An 18,760-nucleotide genomic window follows, 5' to 3' on the forward strand; every position below is an offset into this window, starting at 1 on the left:
AATATAATATGAATAGAAACAAGCAATTATTATTATTATTATTATTATTATTATTATTATTATTATTATTATTATTATTATTATTATTATTATTATTATTATTATTATTATTATTATTATTATTATTATTATTATTATTATTATTATTATTATTATTATTATTATTATTATTATTATTATTATTATTATTATTATTATTATTATTATTATTATTATTATTATTATTATTATTATGTTATCAATGTTAAATTATTGTTAATGTCCTCGTGAGTTTAGCTCAGTTGATATGGACAATACATAAAATATACAAGGTCTGGGGTTCAATCCCCGACCACCACCAAAAAAAAATTATTGTTAATGTATATTATAATTATAAAAAAATGAAGTATTTCCTTCCTTCTATATTCTATATTCCATGGGATTGTTAAAAGAAACCACTCCTCCCTCCGAGTTCAGATCTACTCCATTTTTTACTCTGTCCAGTTACCAACTTACTGTAACAGATGCATGGCACGTGGCACTTACCATTTTCAGTGGCCCAAATTAAATGTTTTAAAAATCAATATTTTTAAGAAGGAGAAGTGCTTGACGAGAAGGGGGAGTAAAAATTTTGCTATGGTCAACACATCAGCAAGTTGAGCAGAAGAAGGAATAGGAAGGAGATGAATAAGCCCACTTTGGATTTTTTCACGAACCACGTGACAATCAATCTCAATGTGTTTAGTTCTCTCATGAAATGCTGGGTTGTGAGCGAGATAAATAGCAGATTCATTGTCACAGTAGACGGAGGCAGGTTGTGAAAAAGTAACATGTAGATCATGAAACAAATATTGCAGCCACTGCAATTCACAAGAAAGGCTAGCAAGAGCGCGGTATTTGGCTTCAGAACTTGACCGGGAAACCGTAGATTGCTTCTTGGACTTCCAAGAGATGAGAGAAGAACCAATAAAGACACATTATCCAGAAACAGAGCGACGGGTAGCAGGGCAAGATGCCCAATCCGAGTCAGCAAACCCAGACAACTTCAAAGGAGAATTGGCAGAGAAGAAAAGTCCCTTTGCTGGGCAACTCTTCAAATATTTCAAGACACGAGTAGCAGCCTGGAAATAAATGTCTTGGGGGGAGAGAAACAAATTGACTTAGTTGCTGGACAGCAAATGCAATATCTGGGCGAGTTGTAGTGAGATACAAAAGGCAGCCAATTAAGCGTCTGAAAGAAGATTCATCATGATACAAGGGAGAATCTGAATCATGTAGTTTCAAGGAAGAGTCATAGGGAGTAGAACAAGGCTTCACAGCAAGATGGCCATTCTCAGAGAGCAAATCCAAAGTATACTTGCGTTGATTGAGCAAGAAACCACTCGGAGATTGAGCTATCTCAAGACCAAGAAAGAAGCGAAGTTTGCCAAGATCTTTAATATTGAACTGTTGATCCAAGAAAGATTTGACATGTTGAATTTCAGTGAGATCATCACCCGCGAGGACAATATCATCCACGTAAACTAGAAGTGCTGTTATTTTTGTACCATAAGTCTTTGTAAATAAAGAGTAGTCAGCAGAGGAATGTTGGTAACCAATGGAAACAAGAGCTGCTGAAAGTTTGGCATACCACTGTCGGCTTGCTTGTTTAAGACCATAGAGAGATTCGTGAAGCTTACATACTTTGGTTGTCTCTTGGGAAGAGTTGGGAACCACAAGGCCAGGCGGGAGTTTCATGTATACCTCTTCATGAAGGTCACCGTGAAGAAAAGCATTATTGAAGTCAAGTTTCTCAAGAAACCAGCCTTTTATAGAAGCTAAGCTGAGAAAAGCTCTAACAGTGGTCAATTTTGCCACAGGAGAGAAAGTATCGAAATAGTCCACACCTTCCATTTGAGTGTAACCCTTGGCGACAAGATGAGCTTTATGACGCACAATGGTCCCATCAGCATTGAATTTTACCTTATAAACCCACTTGCACCAAATTGGAATTTTGCCCGGTGGGAGGTCCACAATTGACCAAGTTTCAGTGGCAGCAAGAGCTGTTAATTCAGATTTCATAGCTTCTATCCAACATTCAGATTTACAAGCTTGGGTGGAAGATATAGTAAGACAATAGTTTTTATAAGGGATATCACATTTATCATAAGATAAAAAGGAAGAAATGGGGTAAGCAGAATTACCTGATTGGTGCAGAGAAGAGGTTAGAAGACTGCAGTGATAATCTTCAAGATAACTTGGTTTAGTATTAGGTCTTGTATCAATGCATCGGTGATAGGAGGAGGAGGAGGAGGAGGAGGAGGAGGAGGAGGAGGTGCAGGAGGAGGAGGAGTAGAAGTCAGAGGGGTAGGCTCAGATGAAGGAGTAGAAGATGGTGTAGGTAAAGTATTAGCTTGAGTTGGTTGATGAAGGATGGAATCATACTTGGCAAGGGGGGTGAGATCATAGGAATCAAAGGAAGTTTGGTGACTAGATGAAGTGGAAGAAGATATGAGAGGGGAAGAAAAAGGAAACTGACTTTCATAGAAAATAACATTTCTTGACAAGAAAAAGGCATTGGAATGGATATCATAGAGAAGATATCCTTTGGTTCCTTCTCTATATCCAAGAAAGACAGATTTTCTAGCACGAGGATGGAATTTAGAACGATTTTGTTGGATAGTGGAAGCAAAAGCTAAGCAACCAAATACCCGTAGGTGGAGAAGAGTAGGTGGTTGTTTATGGAGTAATTCGTATGGGCTTTTATTGTGCAAGAGAGGAGAATGAATGTGATTTATAATATGCACTGCATGCTGCACAGAAAAATGCCAAAAAGAAATAGGAATTTTTGATTGAAAGGAAAGGGCGCGGGTAACATTAAGGATGTGTTGATGTTTCCGCTCAACAATGCCATTTTGTTGAGGAGTTTCAACACAAGATCGATGATGAATAATGCCTTTAGCTTGATAAAAGTCAGACATCAAGAATTCTGGTCCATTATCACTTCTTAAACACTTGAGTTTATGGTTGAATTGAGTTTCAATGAAAGAAATAAAATTGGTGAGATGTTGTCTAGCCTCACTTTTGGTTTTCATGAGAATGATCCAAATAAAACGACTAAAATCATCAACTAGTGTAAGGAAATATTTATGGCCAGAAATGGATAGAGTGGCATATGGTCCCCAAATATCAGCATGTAATAGATCAAAAATATTAGAAGTGCGAGTGAGACTATGGGGAAAAGATAACTTTATTTGTTTTGCAAAATGACATATATCACAAGGAGATCGAGATTCTTTAAAATTCATAAAGGGAAATTGTGATGAAATACATTTATGTATTGAATCCGATATATGTCCTAGTCTAGTGTGCCAAATGGAAGAGGTTTGTGCGGTGTCACTGAGTGCTTGAGAGACAGAGTTACAAGAAAGACCAGAACTAGAACCATTAATACATTTATGTATTGAAAGAGTGTTTGTGTTGAAACCTTTTTCAACACAAACAGTCCTCCAAATCTCTCAGCTGCACCAATCATTGTCCGGGTTGAAATCTGCAAAATAAAACAACCATTAATGGTGAAGAAGACATCATAAATTGTGGTGTCTAAAAGCTGGGTGACAGAGATCAAATTAACATGGAAATTAGGGATGTAATAAACATCATGTAGAATAAGGGATGGAGAAAGTTGCACGGTACCAGAAATTGTGGCAATGGTTTTATGGCCATTAGGTAAGGACATAAACACAGGAGAAATTGTGTGATAAGAGACAAAGTTATGTAAGGAATGTGTGATTTGGTCAGTGGCACCAGAATCTACAACCCAGTGGTCAGAGATCTTACCAAAAGTGGGAGAAGAGGATGAACTTAAAGCTGCAGGTTTAGATATAACAGAGTTGACAGAAAGTTGATTGGGACTAGGATTCGAGGGTGTTGATGAAGCTTGTAATGTTGAATGTTGTAGAAGCTGTAAAATCTGATCATACTTCTCTTGAATGGTATTGATAGTAGCTGGAGTGGGATTGGCGTGGCTTTCTCTTTGTGGGGTGATAGATCTCTGGCAAGTGCACCAAATACTATCGAAGTAGTAAAAATATCGATCCCACGAGGACTGTTTTTAACTTCAATAATTCAATCGCGTTATAAAAATAGGATGTATAAAAGTTTATTTTTGTTTGCCACTAGGCAGCAGATTGGGTTTGATTTTATGAAATCAAGTAAAAGAATAAGATTTGATTAAGAAATTATGGAGAGAGATGAGATCAGGTCTTCGAATCCTCTATGTTTCCCCTAATTGGTTACTGCACCTATTGTTACTAATGATTTTCTAGTTTCACGATAGTTAACAAATTAGCCCTAATCAATCCCTTGAGTTAGGACCCTCTTCTTAAACTACAGCCCCTAATTCCTTAGGTGGTCTAATAATCCTTGAAGGTTTTATGAACGTTAACCTAATATCACTAACAAACGATTATCCATTCCTAGACTAACCATGTTTATTAGAACAATTCAATTAGGTCTAAGTCGAAAGCTTTGGTCAGTAGTCATTCGATCTCACAAAATCATGTTTATATTTGATCAGGATATAAAAAGCATTAAGAACAATTGAATTGAATAAAGACTAGAAATTCATTAATAAACAATAGAGTTTCACAGCAACATAATATCAATTAGGGTTACATAGGTTCATCTCCGACCTAATCTCTAAGAGATTTAGCTACTCATAATTGAGTTTACAAATAGCATAATCAATGAAAGAATTAAAACATACATAAACTGGGTTAGAGATGATGAAATCCTCTCCGCTGCAGCCTTCTGGGTGTTAAAATCGCACTTTAGCTCTCCAAAATCGTAATCCCTATGTTTGAGAGTGACTTCAGCTTAAATAGGCAACTTCTGGATCGCCCAAAATCGCACCACGATTTAGAAATCATACCACGATGGCCTCTTTGAACCCTAATTTCCTTTAAAGCCCTTCTTGAAATCGTATCACGATGGTATGGATCGTATTGCGATCCAACTCCTCAAAAAACATGCTCTCTGACTTCAAGAAATCGTATTGCGATTAGCAAATCGCAGTACGATTGGCTTCTTCCAGTTCTTCCATATTTGATGCTTTTAACTGCTCCTGGACACTTAATGTTGCTTAGAACTCTATCAAAATGTCAAAATAAGTCCTAAAAATTACGTAATGACAGCATGTCATCACAACCCCAAACTTAAACCATTCCTTGTCCTCAAGGAATTTGCTTGCAACAGTGACAAACGACAGTAAAATAACAGTTACCTGACAAAACGATAGTACCCAAAAGTTCATTCTCCTTCTAGCTAAAGATGAGCTAGTTTGACTTGTTCGCATCCACCAATTCACAACTCCTCGCATCAAATTGAAACAGGGTTCTACCAGTCGACATGCAGGTCTACATATTACCATACGCTTGAAAAGTTTCTAAATATCAATCAAAGTCAATATCATTACACACTTTTGAGGTCTTTAGGGTTATAACGGGGCTTAGGTGAAAGGTGGGATATATTTGGATAAGTAGGCTACACAAAATTTGAGTTAGGCATTCCTACGGAAGTTAAAGCACAAAATTTCAATCCATCATTCATTCACCCTTTTGGAATAACAATCAATGTAAAGGTACTAGAGAATATTTTTAACATTTAGGAACAATCGAGTTTGAAGTTACTCGGATTTTCAATGTTTTGTCCCTTTTTCATCATTCATTTTCATTTTTTTTTCATACACCATTTTTGTGTATATTTTGCATGACAATTTCATATTTCTTTCATTTTTGTTCTCTTATTCTCTAGTACCCCCACCCCAAACTTAGTTGGTTGCAAATTCCAATAGCAACCCCAAACTTAATCTTTAGCAACATTCTACAATGCCTTAACTCAGAAAATACATTAAGGGGCAAATCCTAAAAGTCTCTAGGTTTGTAATGTAGTTTGTCACCGAACAAAAAGTTCTAATCCTACCGGCTCAAAATTGGTTAAGAAAGGATAAATTTAACAATTTAAAACAGGGTAGGCTTCAAAAAGGCTCACAGGACCAAGCACTTTTGCCTCAGTTGTGTAATTGACAAAGACCAATCAATAATAGAGAAACAATGCAAGTTCTAGAAATGTAGTTGCATGGAAAACTAATCTAAATATAAGTAAATTGAAAAACAAATTTGGCAATGAACCTTATGGCTGAGATTTCTGGGAGTATGTGACTACCTAGCAACGCCGTACACTTCGCCTTTGAATCAAGTCACCCCTCCTTTAGAACTTTTGGAATACCGTTTCATCAAACAACTGTTACTAAACTGGAATAGGTCACATGAAACAAAACAAATTCATTAATAATAAACAAGTGCAGGAGCAATTACAATAGGGAAATAAGTTCAATGGACTTCGACATTAAAAAGAAAATACATCAAAAGAAAAATAACTGAAATTAAAATACAAAGCAGAAAATGCTAATCCATCAGTAGATCAGCCCATGTTCACATCATCATCCGAGTGTCCAGCCCCCGGTGTCCTCAATCCTTCAAAGATGCCATCCCCTTGATCTTGCTCGGTGGTATTGAAATCATCAGTGATTTCCCTCCTCATGCGCAGCCCATACTCTTCTTGATGTGTAAAATATTGCTCCATGCGCTCACGGGAGCCTCCAAACCTCTCATAAGACCCACTAATCGGACCCATATGCAATTGAGCCTCCGCAGCAAACGCAGCTGAGAACCTAGGACGGTTCACCCATAGCTGGTCCGAAGTCTCCGTCATACCAAATCTCTCTCTCCTCAGTTTCTCAACCCAACACTCCTCCGGCGGTTGAACATTCAGCCATTCATTAAGGGCTTGGTCATTGATGAAATGAATGGCGTTTTCGGGTGGTTCGGATGCGGCACGAGGGCGTTTGGCTTTGCTTGTGGATGGCTTGGGGTTGGTGGCTTTCTTTGAGCGGGTGTTTCGTGGGTTGGGGGCCATTTGTGGTTAAGGAAGATGGTGAAAGGAAAGTTTTGTGAAGTTTGGGAAAATTGTGAAGGTCTGTGAATGATAATGGTTTGGATTGATGAATTTGTGGTTGGATTGTGGTTTGATGATGTTTAGGAAGTGATAAAGTAGATGAAGATGGAAGAAATTCGTGAATGGGAAGTTTAGGGAATGTTTTGGTAGAGAATAGTAGGAAGAATGGAATGAAAAATGATGATGAACAGTGAGGTTTTTATAGGCTGAGGAGGAAAATCGCGCCGCGGCTAATATCAGGCGTGCCGCGATTTCCTCAAAACAGGGAGTTTGGTTCTTTGCTTGTAAAAATCGCATTGCGGCCATATACAGGCGCGACGCGATTTTGGTCAAACAGGGAGCATGTTTTGCTTCCTCAGGCCAAAATTTTTGTTTTCTTGAAAAATGCCTGAGTTCCTTTTGATTTCAGAAAAACTTTTGAGGATAGAATCACGCAAGACATCAGTACCTTGCATGATTTTCTTGGCAGGAGGTATACTTGAACAATTTTTTTTAAAACTTTCCTGCTTCATATTAAAAAAGAAAAGAAAAATATTTTTGTGTTTTTGTATTTGAAAGCAATAAAATCATACCTGAAAAATAAATAGTGGGTTGCCTCCCACCAAGCGCTTTCTTTTACGTCATTGAGCTTGACGCTTCAACCACTGTTAGGGTGGCAAATATGTCAGAATGAACACATCATCTTTCTTCTTCCTCTTGTTTGGTAGGAATTCCATGAATTTGTAGCAAAGAAGTGGATGCTCCCATGATCTCACCGTTAAACCTTTAGAGTTTAAGCTCTCCCACCGTAGAGAAGGACATGCATCCATTTGCACACGAGTGATTTCCTTAACCCCTGTTTGTTCAGACTTCGGGAAAAAGTCAGCATTCCTCACTTTTGGATTTTCTTCCACCACAACCTTATGACACTCAATCTCCATCTGAACCAGCTTCCTCTGAGACTCATGTGCTTTCTCAACAAGATCACCACACTGAACATCAAACTTTTCAAATAAAACTTGATTTGACACCAAGAAATCATCTAAAATATTCTGAAGTTGAGTATTGTAATCGATGTTGATCACCTCTTTCTTCCCTTCACCATCACTACCTGGTTGATTCGCCTCATAATGACCACAACTCGAGATTTTGTTGTCCAAAATTTTGATCTTAAAAGATAGCATATATTTTTCATACTGCAACTTAGCAATCTCTTCTGTGTCATAGAGGAGTACCCTGTGTATCATAGCTGCAAAACTTGGATAAACTTTTCAGTAGCACAGTACAATGAGAAGAAAACAAAGAGCACAATATTTTTTTTTTATATATATATACAAAAATATAAAAGACAGAAATCCTAAATAATAACGTAATTGCCTTGTTGAAATAAATCAACAGTCCCCGGCAACGGCGCCAAAAACTTGATAGATCTCTGGCAAGTGCACCAAATACTATCGAAGTAGTAAAAATATCAATCCCACGAGGACTGTTTTTAACTTCAATAATTCAATCGCGTTATAAAAATAGGATGTATAAAAGTTTATTTTTGTTTGCCACTAGGCAGCAGATTGGGTTTGATTTTATGAAATCAAATAAAAGAATAAGATTTGATTAAGAAATTATGGAGAGAGATGAGATCAGGTCTTCGAATCCTCTATGTTTCCCCGGCAACGGCGCCAAAAACTTGATAGATCTCTGGCAAGTGCACCAAATACTATCGAAGTAGTAAAAATATCGATCCCAAGAGGACTGTTTTTAACTTCAATAATTCAATCGCGTTATAAAAATAGGATGTATAAAAGTTTATTTTTGTTTGCCACTAGGCAGCAGATTGGGTTTGATTTTATGAAATCAAGTAAAAGAATAAGATTTGATTAAGAAATTATGGAGAGAGATGAGATCAGGTCTTCGAATCCTCTATGTTTCCCCTAATTGGTTACTGCACCTATTGTTACTAATGATTTTCTAGTTTCACGATAGTTAACAAATTAGCCCTAATCAATCCCTTGAGTTAGGACCCTCTTCTTAAACTACAGCCCCTAATTCCTTAGGTGGTCTAATAATCCTTGAAGGTTTTATGAACGTTAACCTAATATCACTAACAAACGATTATCCATTCCTAGACTAACCATGTTTATTAGAACAATTCAATTAGGTCTAAGTCGAAAGCTATGGTCAGTAGTCATTCGATCTCACAAAATCATGTTTATATTTGATCAGGATATAAAAAGCATTAAGAACAATTGAATTGAATAAAGACTAGAAATTCATTAATAAACAATAGAGTTTCACAGCAACATAATATCAATTAGGGTTACATAGGTTCATCTCCGACCTAATCTCTAAGAGATTTAGCTACTCATAATTGAGTTTACAAATAGCATAATCAATGAAAGAATTAAAACATACATAAACTGGGTTAGAGATGATGAAATCCTCTCCGCTGCAGCCTTCTGGGTGTTAAAATCGCACTTTAGCTCTCCAAAATCGTAATCCCTATGTTTGAGAGTGACTTCAGCTTAAATAGGCAACTTCTGGATCGCCCAAAATCGCACCACGATTTAGAAATCGTACCACGATGGCCTCTTTGAACCCTAATTTCCTTTAAAGCCCTTCTTGAAATCGTATCACGATGGTATGGATCGTATTGCGATCCAACTCCTCAAAAAACATGCTCTCTGACTTCAAGAAATCGTATTGCGATTAGCAAATCGCAGTACGATTGGCTTCTTCCAGTTCTTCCATATTTGATGCTTTTAACTGCTCCTGGACACTTAATGTTGCTTAGAACTCTATCAAAATGTCAAAATAAGTCCTAAAAATTACGTAATGACAGCATGTCATCATGGGGCATTAGAAGCAGTAGCAGCAACATTTACTGACTTAGAGTTTTTATGTTGATAACCAGGTGGATAGTCATGTAAGGCAAAACATGTGTCAATAGGATGATTACGTCTACCACAATTAGTGCAGGTTCGATTATTAGAACCACGACCTCCATAATGACTTCCACGGCCTCTGCCGCGACCGCCGTGGTGAGTAGAAGCGAAACTCGAATAATTATTGCCAGAATTAGAAGTAGTTTGCTGAACCTGCATAATAGAGGACTGTTGATCGACAGAATTATCAGTAACAGTAGAAATTAACATATGTCGTTCTTGTTGAAGAATCAAGGATAAGCATCGATCAATATCAGGTAAAGGATCGAGAAGCATAATTTGAGACCGAACACTTGCATACTGTTCATTCAAGCCTTTCAAGTATTTGATGACTTTGTCTTGTTCTTTGTGTCTCTTGAAATCAGATGCAGCACCACAGGTGCAGGGAATAGCACATGAACAATCTTTGAGAGGTCAAAAATTCTCCAACTCTTCCCAAAGTGTTGTCAAATGAGTGAAATAAGAAGAGATATCTAAGGTACCTTGCTGATAGCGAGCAATTTCTTCGAGAAGGTCAGCGATTCTAAAGATATCGCTGTGTGCGAACCGCCGCTCCAAACACTTCCAGACCACCGCGGCACGATCGCACCACATGATTGACTTGGCGATGGTTTCTGAAATAGAGCATTGGATCCAGGAAAGTACCATATTGTTGCAACGGATCCACGGATCATAAAGAGGATCAGACACGGCTGGAAGATTAAGAGTACCATCAACAAATTTCAACTTGTTCATGGAGATTAATGCTACCTTCATTGAGCGAGACCATGACTGATAGTTTTTGTGATCAAGAAGAGGGGTAACAAGTATAATAGATGGATTCTCGTTAGGATGAAGGTAATAGGGATTGGTAGGGTTTGTGGCAAAATCAGCAAAAGGTTGAATCTCCATAGATGAACAGCGAAGAAACGCAATCGCCGAAAGGAAGAAAAGCGGAAGTGAGCTAATCTGATACCATATTGAATATCAGAGAAAGAGGAATTGAGATGTAATTCTCATTTTATTGTTATGTGAAAGTCTGGTTTACATAGAGAGCTGATATTGATTTATATACAAAGTTGTAAGACTATTGAAGTACTGTAACTGATGTAAAACTAATAACTAGGTAAGAACTAACAGACTTCTCTACTATAAATGAGATAAATTACCATCTTTATTAGCTAATAAGCATGTTAGGGAATCATACCTACATATATTTCTATATATTTGTTTGTGACTTTGTCCTCACCGCTTGAGTGAATGGTGTATTTGTAGATGTGGTTGGCAACATCTTTGAATTCTGCTCTTCACCCAAATGGTTTTGCTCACTCCCAAAGTAAAAGTCCAAAATGCCCCTACTCATATTAACTCACGTAGCGTGAGTTAACTTACGCTAGTTATAAGATGAACGTGACTTAAGTCACGCTGCGTGATTAAGTCATTTTGCGTGCTGTTATTAGCCAGACAGAACCATAACTGGGGAAGATTAGAGGTGTATTTATAGGGGGAGATTGTAACATAGGTTATATCTACCATAAATAGGGCAAAAAACGTGTAAAAACTAAACAAAAATGTGTAAAATCAATTAAAATGCATTGAAAAAAGTCAAAAAAACGTGTTCTTGAGCCCAGGATTAACACTAGTGTGAGTTAACTCATGCCCAGGATTTACACTAGCGTGAGTTAACTCACGCCCAGGTTAACCCTAATGTGATTTAACTCACGCTAGTTCGGCCGGTGGTCACAACTCAAGAACACGTTTGTTGGACTTTGGTCGGTTATTCAACCATGGTTTTATTGAGTTTTACACGTTTTTTTACAGTTTTTTGACTGAATTCAGTGCATATAAAACCTATGCATTAAATAATTTTCAATTAGGCCTTTATTTTTTTTTTGTTACATTTAAGGCCTTTATTCTAAATTAATTTATTAACTTTATTCTGAATTATTTTGTTTACATTAATCTAAATTATTTTCTTAAGTTTATTCTAAATTATTTTGTTAACTTTATTCTAAATTATTTTGTTTACATTAATCTAAATTATTTTCTTAACATTCTTCTAAATTATTTTGTTTACATTAATCTAAATTATTTTCTAAACTTTATTCTAAATTTTTAAATTAACATTATTCTGAAATTATTTTGTTAACATTATTATGAATTATTGATTAGATATTATTGTTTAAATAAATACAAATATAAATAAAAGTAAATGAACTAAATTAATATTTATTTATTAAATACAACATTAGGAAATAAAAGCAAATATAAAATAAAAAGGAATGAACAAAATTGAGGCATATAACAATATCTCATTTTATTAATAATTCATACATTACAATTATTCATAAAATAATTGTGAACTAATTCACTAAATCTACTTATTTTCTCCTTTTTGGGGTAAAAAGTAATCAATCTTCGTGGGGTAAAATAGTGAGCAGCCTTCTTGGGTAAAATACATCATCAACCCTTGGCCTAAATTTAAATCTGGTTTTTTTTTACCCCAAGAAGTTCTTTTTACCCACGGTAAAAAGTTTCTGCGGTTAAAAAAGCAGATTTAAAATAATTCCAAGGGTCGATCACTTCCCCAAGTCGGCTACTCACTACTTTACCCCGACGAAGTTTGATCACTTTTGCCCCCAAAGAGAATATTGAAAAGAAAAAAAAAGAAGAGAAATAGAGGGAGAGAGTGAGGAGGGGGAGAAAGTGATATGGTGTGAGGAATTAGGGAAGTATGGAGGGGTATTTATAGGTAGAAATGGGAACCTAGGTTGTATCTAACATAAATGTGGTCAAAAAAAAGTGTGAAAGTGGTAAAAAAAACGTGTAGATTGAATGTTGAAAACCTGACCAAAGTTGGAAAAACGTTTGTTCTTCACCGGTCAACTAGTGTGAGTTAACTCGCGCTAGTGCTAAGTGGTGCGTGACTTAAGTCACGTGCATAATACACTAATGCATGTTAAGTCACGTAGCGTGGCTTAACATAAGCTCATAATACACTAGCGCATTTTAACATGCGTAGGGGCATTTTGGACTTTTACTTTAGGAGTGAGCAAAAGCATTTGGGTAAAGAGCAGAATTCAACATCTTTTATGATTGTTAAGAGAGCCCATTTCTTAAATATCTCATGCGTTTGTTGTATGAGTTGGTGTGGTCGTTTTTATCTAATAGTTGGTGGTGAGCTTTAGTAATATCATGGCCATACTAATCTGATAGCTTGTAGGGAGTTGAAATCATAGTATGGTCATGTGCAGTGATGTTTTAGGAGATGATTCCAATTATTCTCTCTCATCTAAATAATTTATTTTAATCTATCGTTTATAATTCTCTCCAATCTAAAATACACTAAAGGTACTAATGGTACTGAATGACTCCAAAAGTGTAACAGCCCGGGTGGGTCCCAGCTTGGCACAATACCCCCCGGCGAAGGAGCTGGCTCACTGTATACTCACAAGCTTAATCACTACCCCCTTTGTAGTGTTTTTGCCTTCCGTAGGAATCGAACCTAGTACCTGGGGATAAGTACTACTTCAATCCATTCCCACTACCACTACCAGAAAACCGGTGATTAGCCACGGTCAAAAGCGTGGCTAATCTATTGTATAACCGTGGTTAAGGAATGTTACCACGCAAGCCACAACCGTGGCAAACAAGGGCGTCGCTAAACTTTAGCCACGGCTATTCCATGTGTTAGCCACGGCTAATTTTGTCGTGGTAACCTTGTGTTAGCTACGGATTTGAGCTCTTCTAGCCACGGTTAACTCGTGGATAAAGAAATGAAGAAGGTCTGTTGGACATACAGTTTGCCACAGGCCTAACCGTGGCTAAAGTGGTTTTTTTTTTTTTAAAAAAAAATAATTGTTATTTTTTCAGCTTCAGCATACTAGCCAAAATGCAGTACAGTATATAAAGACAATAGTAGCAATACTACTGCTTGGGATATAAGTAGACATTAAACTAACAAGGTCAAGAGCCAATTTCTTAAAGCAATATGTAGGGATCAAAATATAAGTTGCAGTCATATAAAATGTAGTGGAATCAAAATTACATTCTTAACATATTATAGCATGACTAATATACTAACAAGGCCAAAAGCTAATATACTAACACTTTCACTACTGAAGCTAAAAACACAAACAGAGTTCTTCATTTAGTAGTCCAAAAAACAGCATGTTCCTTATTGGTTTAATTACTAGAACTGGTACCTGTCAAGTAAAGAATTGGTTAATTAAAGATCAACAATTGTATAATGCTAATTATAATGTAAACCAGAAACACAAGATATGATTATTATGAAGAAATACCTTGGTTGAAACTTGGTAATTCATCTCCAAATTTTTCTTGCAAAAAATTGGTGAGAAATGCCAAGTGACTTTGAGCTTGTGTAAGCTGCTCCTTAGTCTCTTCATATCCAGTTAACTTTTCCCCTAAAGTGTGTACTTGCTTCTTCAAATCCTCAATATTTTGGCTAGAGCTACCAACATTAACAAATTCAGAGAAATGCTTGCGTGTTCCAAATACCTTAGAGGGGCAAACACCAACACCTAATCCACGCACTCGACCTGAATGCTCAGCTCCATACACTTTTCCGACAACATCATCTGGATAAGCATTAATCTTTAAGGGAACACCTAAAGTAGCAACACGCTCTTGATCTTTGAGCAAATTCTCTGATATCTTATCCTATTAAAAACAGGTAATTAGCTACCATGAAATATCCAAATAGCAGGCTATATACATTAAGAGTGATGTTATATCTCGCGACCCAACTAGATGCAATTTCATATGCTCTGATAATTAAATAATGCAATTTCAGCATTACTCTTAAATTAAATAGTGTCACATAGAAAAGAAAGCAATGACTCATTCAAATTATATAGTATCCAGACAATAAATATAGAACCAATGCCCACCCAAAAAAAAACATGAAAAAACTGCTAGTGTCATAGCAACATGTTCCACCAATACCCACCCCAGAGATGACAAAACACTAACATAGGCCAAATAAACATAACACGTTATCAAATTCAACTATAACTGAAACTGAAGCCCTCACACACAAGATCAAGGGGAACTTGGAAATTTTGCTGAAAATACATTTGACATCTCCAAACAACATATTTGAATCTATGTCCTGTCTAATCTAAGTCTTTAGTACACATTCATTAAACTAAAACAAAATTATAGAAAAATGAAAAGGAAGTGCAATCAATTTACTTACAGCAATAACTTTTCCTTCGTCACTCACAAATTTTCCGTGCTTATTTATTAATGTTGACAAAATAACCTCACTGCGACATACCGGTCGTTTTAATCGTAGCTCCTAATAAAATCAATACAATAAAAGTTAACAATTAATTATCATATATAATACAACATACTTAAACTTTACTATGATAAAGTAATATAGAAACGCTCTAAACAACTTACCATCTGACGACCCCTTCTTGCATTGCTCTTACTACCTCCAGCATGTGAAACTTTCAGCTTCTTGCGGTTTCTTGTATTTTGCTCACTTATTTTCTATAATTGTTAAATATATTAGTCATTTTATACCTTCAAAGTGAAAATATAAATATCTTTTACATATTGTTAAAAAATATACAATGAACATATATACCTTCATTTTGTCACTAGTATAGTAACTCACAAAAGTTGCCCATTGAACAGGAGGAATACTAGAAGGACGATTAGCAAGTATCTCTTCTTTACTTTTCCTCGGATAAAAGTGATCACACCTTAACTTGTATTTATAGGCTCTCCATCTTTCCCCTAGTGCACTCCATATCCAATTGATTCCAGCAGCATAATCAAATTCAAAACGATCCTTTAAATATTATATTCATCAATCAATCAGTAATAACAAGAAATACAATAAAACAATTGAAGTAATGGTAATTTTAGATAACAACCTCGATAGACTTCCATTGTGCCCGACCATTCTCGATTGGCATCAGATCCCATGTTTCAATAGATACAGGACAGAACGCTGACTTTGTAGCAAGTTTACCTAAATATCTCACAAGTAGATTTGAACCATCATCAATGCCTGGTCCGTCACCACCGATCTCCACCATAACTTTCTTTGTCTTTTCCAAATGCCAAACTTGGTTTGCTACCATTCTTCGAATTGTAATTTCATTGGTAATAGTATCTAAAATTATGTACATTGTAATTTCATTGGTAATAGTATCTAAAATTATGTACATGAAGTGAAGTAAATAAACTTAATAGTGCAACTAACAAATTAGAGAATAAACTTAATAGTACATTTTACGTGTAACCAACTAATTAGAGGATAAACTTAATAGTGTTACTTTTACCTCTAACTTTGACAAGTAAGGGCTCCTCTTTTAGCTGCGGCACTGTTTCATTTGGGCATGAAGAAGAGTCAAATATGTCATTCTCAATTGAGTTATCTGTCATGTCGACATTGGTAAATTGGTCATCCAGTTGATCGTCGATATTTTGTTGGGGCTGGTCTTGTAAAGTCTCCCTGTCATTTTGATTTTCTTGTCCTTGTAACCTTTCTAACAATTCGTGTCCTGAAGTATTCTTGCGTCTTCTACCCATATCAAATCAATACCTACATATACATGGTTACAATTCATGTCTTGAATTACTCATTTCAGCAACAAAAAAAAAAGTATAAAGTTGTGAATAAATACTAAAAGTAAATGAAGCACATTATCAACCACAATTGAAGAAGTAAGTTCATAAGATTAATCGCTACCTACCACTAATACAGCACAAAAAAAAGCCAGAAAGAAAGGCCCATGGCTGACCAAACACCAACAACAAAGTATGCATCAACACTCTAAATGAATAAACACTGACACCTACCACTCTCAAAAACAGAAAAGACCGCAGCAGAATTGCCCTGAACCATTTTATCCACACATATTTCAACCAAAGAGGCTTAACATAAAACCAAAGAGGCTTAAAAATCTTGACAAAAACCAATAGATTAATGATAACATCACCAGAGTTCACAAATACTACGGTTATCCACAAATATTTTAACCAAAGAGGCTTGACATATTTATGGATACAAAACAAATGAGAAGTGCAGCTTGTAAGAACTTCTTAAATTGCAGGCTGTAACATATTTACAAAACCAAAGAAGCTTATTTCATATTCAACTTACAATACATTCACGAAATACCTCAAATAAAATAAAGAAATTCAAATTTACACTAACAAAAAGTCTCATATAAAATTCAGAATTGATGTAAGGACTTTGTTCCATTGGTTTTAGTTTAGAAATAAGTTATGCAGTGCAGGAGAACATTCATTGTGACAGTCCAACAGTAAAATGCAACTTAAATACGTTATGCAGTGCAGTCCCCTGAACTTTCCTCAACCACAACCAAACCAAAAAACTTTCCCTCTTTATTATAACACAACCAACAAAGGGTAAAACTCGACTACGCCGCAATTTGAGAATAAGTAATAGTTTATCCTTTACTTCAGAAACAACATCAACAATTTAAGGGTTTCAAATCTAAGTTTAAAATATTGAATAACACAAAAAGATCAAACCTAATAAGTTTAAATCATCAAATAACAGCAACGATCGAACATAATAAGTTCAAGTCATACAAATCCAACTTCTCTGTGAAGAAAATATAAACTGAAGTAACACCAATGCTAAATACAACTTTTCACAGAAGAATAATCACAAAAACTAAACGAACAAGAGAAAGACAAGAAATCCTTACCTTGAGCAAGATCAAAGTGAAACCAGAAATTTAATAACCTGTGTTAAAAAACATGAAAAAGAAAGAACAAGTTAAAATCAAAAGAAACATGGGCAAAAATCAAAGAATCAAATAAAAAGACAGAGAACCTAGAAATGGGTTAGAATGGGTTAGTGGGTTAAGGAATGAAATGAAATAAAAACACAGAGAATCTAAAAATTTCATGCTCCAAACGATGAACACAGATTGAAGATCAAAATTGAAATAGCTAAAAAGAGATAGATGAATACAAATTGGAAATTACAAAGGTAAGAAAATTGAGATTTGGAGAAAACTAAAGTTAGGGTTCGGCTGGAAGTAAGAGGAAGAGAGAAAAATGATTCACCTTGATTCCTTGCTGGATGGATGGCCGCTTAGTAGGTGGAAGGAGGTTAGGGTTTCATGTTTGGGGGAAAATGAATTTTGTCACTCTGTTTCACGTTTTTGACGGAAATAAAATGAAAAAAAAAATAAAGGAAGGAGGGAGAATGAAAAAAATAGGCGCGGAGACAATTTTAGTAGAGGGGGAAACCTGAATTGGGATTGTTGACTGAGCCACAACTTTGACCGTGGAAAATGAAAATTTCACCCGTGGCAAAATGAAAAGTTAGCCACGTTCACCGTACCGTGGGTAAATAACCGTGGCTAATAGCCGGTTTTTTGGTAGTGTACCAATTGAGCTACTAGCCTATGTTTGTTACAAGTTTACTAAATTTTATTCCCGGGTATAAAATGTTCGTGGGAATAGAAAAGTTTTCCCAAAGAAAATGGTGGGAATAAAGTCCCATGGAGATGGGAATAAAATTATGTGTAATTACCTATTATATTTCGTATTTTTAAGGTTCATTGGAATATTATAATGTTAACCAAACATCTTTTTTCTAAATACCTTAAAATAAATTTTTTATCTTTATATTCCAAGGAATGTTATTCTTAGGAATAAATTTGGTACACTTGAAATAAACACCTAAAAAAATTCATAAATTAATATCCGTCTAGAAGTTTTGAAAGGGTAATGGGTGATGGTCTATAAAGAAGGTTTATTTCCCTTAAAAAAGAAAATCGTTTTGGTTGACTTTAAAAAAATTGTGGGCAAATTATCCAAACTAATGCTACACCAATAAAACTAATTTATGTGTATTCCACTAA

At 35.7% G+C, this 18,760-nt stretch overlaps 1 protein-coding gene and 1 pseudogene across 1 annotated transcript; both read right to left on the minus strand.

The window, feature by feature from the left end:
- Positions 1–3,316: 3,316 nt before the first annotated feature.
- Positions 3,317–10,784, minus strand: LOC146915343 (uncharacterized; annotated as a pseudogene).
- A 3,046-nt stretch (positions 10,785–13,830) lies between these two features.
- Positions 13,831–18,092, minus strand: LOC146915344 (uncharacterized). The gene is made up of 9 exons (XM_085717759.1): positions 17,958–18,092; positions 17,594–17,631; positions 16,196–16,458; positions 15,785–16,026; positions 15,493–15,699; positions 15,303–15,395; positions 15,094–15,195; positions 14,177–14,555; positions 13,831–14,077 (listed from the first exon to the last, which is right to left on the minus strand). The coding sequence occupies exons 3-9, from the start codon at positions 16,443–16,445 to the stop codon at positions 14,058–14,060; spliced, it is 1,293 nt and encodes a 430-aa protein (XP_085573885.1). The 5' UTR covers positions 16,446–16,458; positions 17,594–17,631; positions 17,958–18,092; the 3' UTR covers positions 13,831–14,057.
- Between the last annotated feature and the right edge of the window lie 668 nt (positions 18,093–18,760).

This window comes from Medicago sativa, chromosome 6, assembly GCF_051527215.1.
Source record: "Medicago sativa cultivar Bolivia chromosome 6, Bolivia_mono, whole genome shotgun sequence".
NCBI classification, from domain to species: Eukaryota; Viridiplantae; Streptophyta; class Magnoliopsida; order Fabales; family Fabaceae; genus Medicago; species Medicago sativa.

Excerpts from the sequence above, each read along its gene's own strand:
- LOC146915344 (XM_085717759.1), bottom strand. The coding sequence starts at position 16,445 with ATGGGTAGAAGACGCAAGAATACTTCAGGACACGAATTGTTAGAAAGG. Across the intron at positions 15,700-15,784 it reads CACAATGGAAGTCTATCGAG|GATCGTTTTGAATTTGATTA; the intron begins GTTGTTATCTAA and ends TAATATTTAAAG. Across the intron at positions 15,196-15,302 it reads CAAGAAGGGGTCGTCAGATG|GAGCTACGATTAAAACGACC; the intron begins GTAAGTTGTTTA and ends TGATTTTATTAG.